General features: G+C 62.4%; 1 protein-coding gene across 1 annotated transcript; it reads left to right on the top strand.

Annotated features, from left to right (window-relative positions):
* Positions 1-326: 326 nt before the first annotated feature.
* On the top strand, positions 327-1,802 carry CARTPT (CART prepropeptide). The gene is made up of 3 exons (XM_052777961.1): positions 327-494; positions 590-673; positions 768-1,802. Exons 1-3 carry the CDS (start codon positions 336-338, stop codon positions 873-875), a joined length of 351 nt encoding a protein of 116 aa, XP_052633921.1. The 5' UTR covers positions 327-335; the 3' UTR covers positions 876-1,802.
* Positions 1,803-2,690: the final 888 nt, after the last annotated feature.

The following is a 2,690-nucleotide window of genomic DNA, read 5'->3' as shown; positions in this document are numbered from 1 at the left end:
CCACGGTGGAGGGAAGAGCCTCCCACTCTTCTTGCACAACAGGGGGACAACGCAGCCCTTCGCCGTGGACAAGACACGGGCGGGTGTGCGGGCGGGCGGGGCCGCTTTCCCCTCCTTCACCCTCAGAGCCGGCTCCGCTGTTTGTGCCGAGCCTGCCTGGACAGGGGGCGAGCCGTGCCGGGGTGGCGTTGGGGCAAGAAGCGGTGCGGTCGGGAGGTGGGGGGGGCCGAGCCGAGCCGAGGCGCGGCGCGGCGCGGCGGCGGGGGGCGCTGACGCACGGCGGGGCGGGCGCGGCGCTATAAAGGCGGCGGCGGCGGCGGCGGGGCGGCAGCACCATGGAGAGCTGCCGGACGCTGGCGCTCTGCGCCGTGGCGGCCGCGCTGCTGCTGGGCGCCCGCGGGCAGGGGCCGACCCCGCCGCGCCGCACCCGCGACCTGGGGCCCCCCGGCGGCGGCGGCGGCGGCGGCGGCGGCGCCTCCCGAGAGAAGGAGCTGGTGGGTCGGGGAGCCGGGGCCGGGGCCGGGGCGGGGGCGGGGGGCGCCGCCGGGCCGGGCGCGGCCTGACGGAGCCTGTGGGGGTCTCTCGGCAGATCGAGGCGCTGCAGGAGGTGCTGGAGAAGCTGAAGAGCAAGCGGGTCCCGCACTACGAGAAGAAGTTCGGGCAGGTGCCCATGGTGAGTGCCCCGGCGGGGCGGGAAGGGACGGGACAGGACGGGACGAGACGGGACGCGGCGGAGCGTCCCCCTCACCGCCTGCCGCTGCCCGCAGTGCGACGCCGGGGAGCAGTGCGCCGTGAGGAAGGGGGCCCGCATCGGGAAGCTCTGCGACTGCCCGCGGGGGACTTCGTGCAATTCCTTCCTCCTCAAGTGCCTGTAAGCGGGGACGCCCCGGGACAAGCCGCCGGGAGCGCAGGCACCGACGTCTCCCCACCCCGACGTGCCTGCCCGGGGTGGCGGCGGCGACTTCGCGCGGCTCGTCCGCCCGAGAAAGGCAGCGAGAAGCCTCCGTGTCGCCCGTGTAACGCCGTCCGTGACATCCGACACCCGTGGAGCTGTTTTCTTTCTCTCCCCCCTCCCGCCCCCTTCCCCTCCCTTCCCTCCTTCCCCGTTTGATTTTGTCCGTCCAGGAAAAACCCAGCCCGTGCCTTGCCGAGTAGAGGTGCCGGTACCGGGAGTTGAAGTGTCGTACCGGTGCGGAGCCGAGTCGTGCCGAGCCGTGCCCGGGCGCGGGGCTGGCCCCGTGCCGTGCCCCCGGGTGCCCGGCTCCTTCCCGAGGCGGGGAACATCCACACGCTGCCGGCCGGAGGGTCCGGGGCCAGGGTATCCCCTCGGTCGTTGGGGGGGGGGAGCGGATGTGTTCAAAGCACCCTGCCCCACTTTTTCTTGCCCCGCAGCTGAGAGGGCCCAACTCGGCACACCCCGGAGGGAGCGGCGGGCAGCCCGCGGCGGGGTTTTACCCGCACTGCCGGTCTCAGGCCGAGTCCAACCGTGCTCACCCCGCGCTGGAGAAAGTCCCGAATGAGATACCGGTGGTGTTCAGGGGTCTGGCACTAGCCTGGCTGGGGTGGGACTGGGGGGGAAATCGGTTGCTTTACCGGAGCCACCACGGAGAGAAAGCTGTCTGGATCCGTTGCAAACTACCAGGGGATATCCTAGTCATCTAGACCAAATTGCTCAAGTTTCTACAATGAACTGATGTATATAAATATGTCTGTCCTCCATAGGTATACTGTGTGTTTCAGCAAACTCATAATGTGTTTTAGTCCTTTGTTTGTCTCTGTTAATAAAGTCACTGTTCTGATGATGGTGTTTTGGAAGATGTTTTCATTTCACACACGGGAATCCCTAGCACTCAGATGGAGAGGCTGAGGGTTACTCCAAAATTACTGCAACCACCTGCATTACTGCGTGCTTTCACCAGGCTGTCAGCCAGGTCAGGACAGGGCTGGAAACTGAGGTTCATGTCTTCTGGCACTGGCTTGGCCAATGGCTGCTCCCTGCCCCACCAGCACCCAGAGGGACCATGATGAGCACAGGCACTTTGGACCTCAGGTTTTCCCTTGGGAGAGGGCAGGGTTCATCCCAGCTGCAGGGACTGGGCTGGGAAGGCAATGCAGGGGGGCAACCACTGTGGGCAGGATCATCTTTGCTGCTTTGCATTTTACTCCCATAAAAGAGGGACCACTGAAGGAACTTCGTGCCTCTCCCTGGATCACAATTCATCTGTGGGTGTCTGTGCCAGAATCAGCTCTGATTTCTACCAGCAGGGAGATGACGGGCTGCATGGGCCAAGGCAGACATGTGGGAAAAGCACTCCTCCAAACAGGTTTCATATTTGATGCTGAAAGGAGCAAATTTAGGTGAGAAATCCAGAGACTTGTGAGAAAAAAGAGATTTCTGTAAGGCACTTGCTTTATTCTTGAAGGGCAAGAGCACATGAGCAAGCCTGGCTGAAACAGGTACAGAAAAACTGATTGCAGAAAGACACATGCCACTGTTTGTTTTACTATTATTATTACTATTATTATTACTATTATTGCTGGTTGCTGTTGTTGTTGTTGTCATTGTTATTACTATTATTGTTATTGTTGTTATTATGTTCCAGGACAGGGATGAGCTCTTCTTAGCCCAGAGAAAGAGAAAATAAATGGCAGCTGGAAACATCCAGAGAGAGTGTGAAGGCTGGTGGAGC

This window comes from Harpia harpyja, chromosome Z (assembly GCF_026419915.1).
Source record: "Harpia harpyja isolate bHarHar1 chromosome Z, bHarHar1 primary haplotype, whole genome shotgun sequence".
Lineage (NCBI taxonomy): Eukaryota > Metazoa > Chordata > Aves > Accipitriformes > Accipitridae > Harpia > Harpia harpyja.
The sequence above is the reverse complement of the archived record's forward strand: the minus strand, read 5'-3'. Positions and strand labels throughout refer to the sequence as shown.

What these genes read in the sequence shown, in the direction of transcription:
- CARTPT (XM_052777961.1), top strand. Translation starts at nt 336, where the DNA reads ATGGAGAGCTGCCGGACGCTGGCGCTCTGCGCCGTGGCGGCCGCGCTG. An exon ending in CCTCCCGAGAGAAGGAGCTG is followed by an intron (nt 495 to 589) that starts GTGGGTCGGGGA and finishes GTCTCTCGGCAG; the next exon opens with ATCGAGGCGCTGCAGGAGGT. An exon ending in AGTTCGGGCAGGTGCCCATG is followed by an intron (nt 674 to 767) that starts GTGAGTGCCCCG and finishes CGCTGCCCGCAG; the next exon opens with TGCGACGCCGGGGAGCAGTG.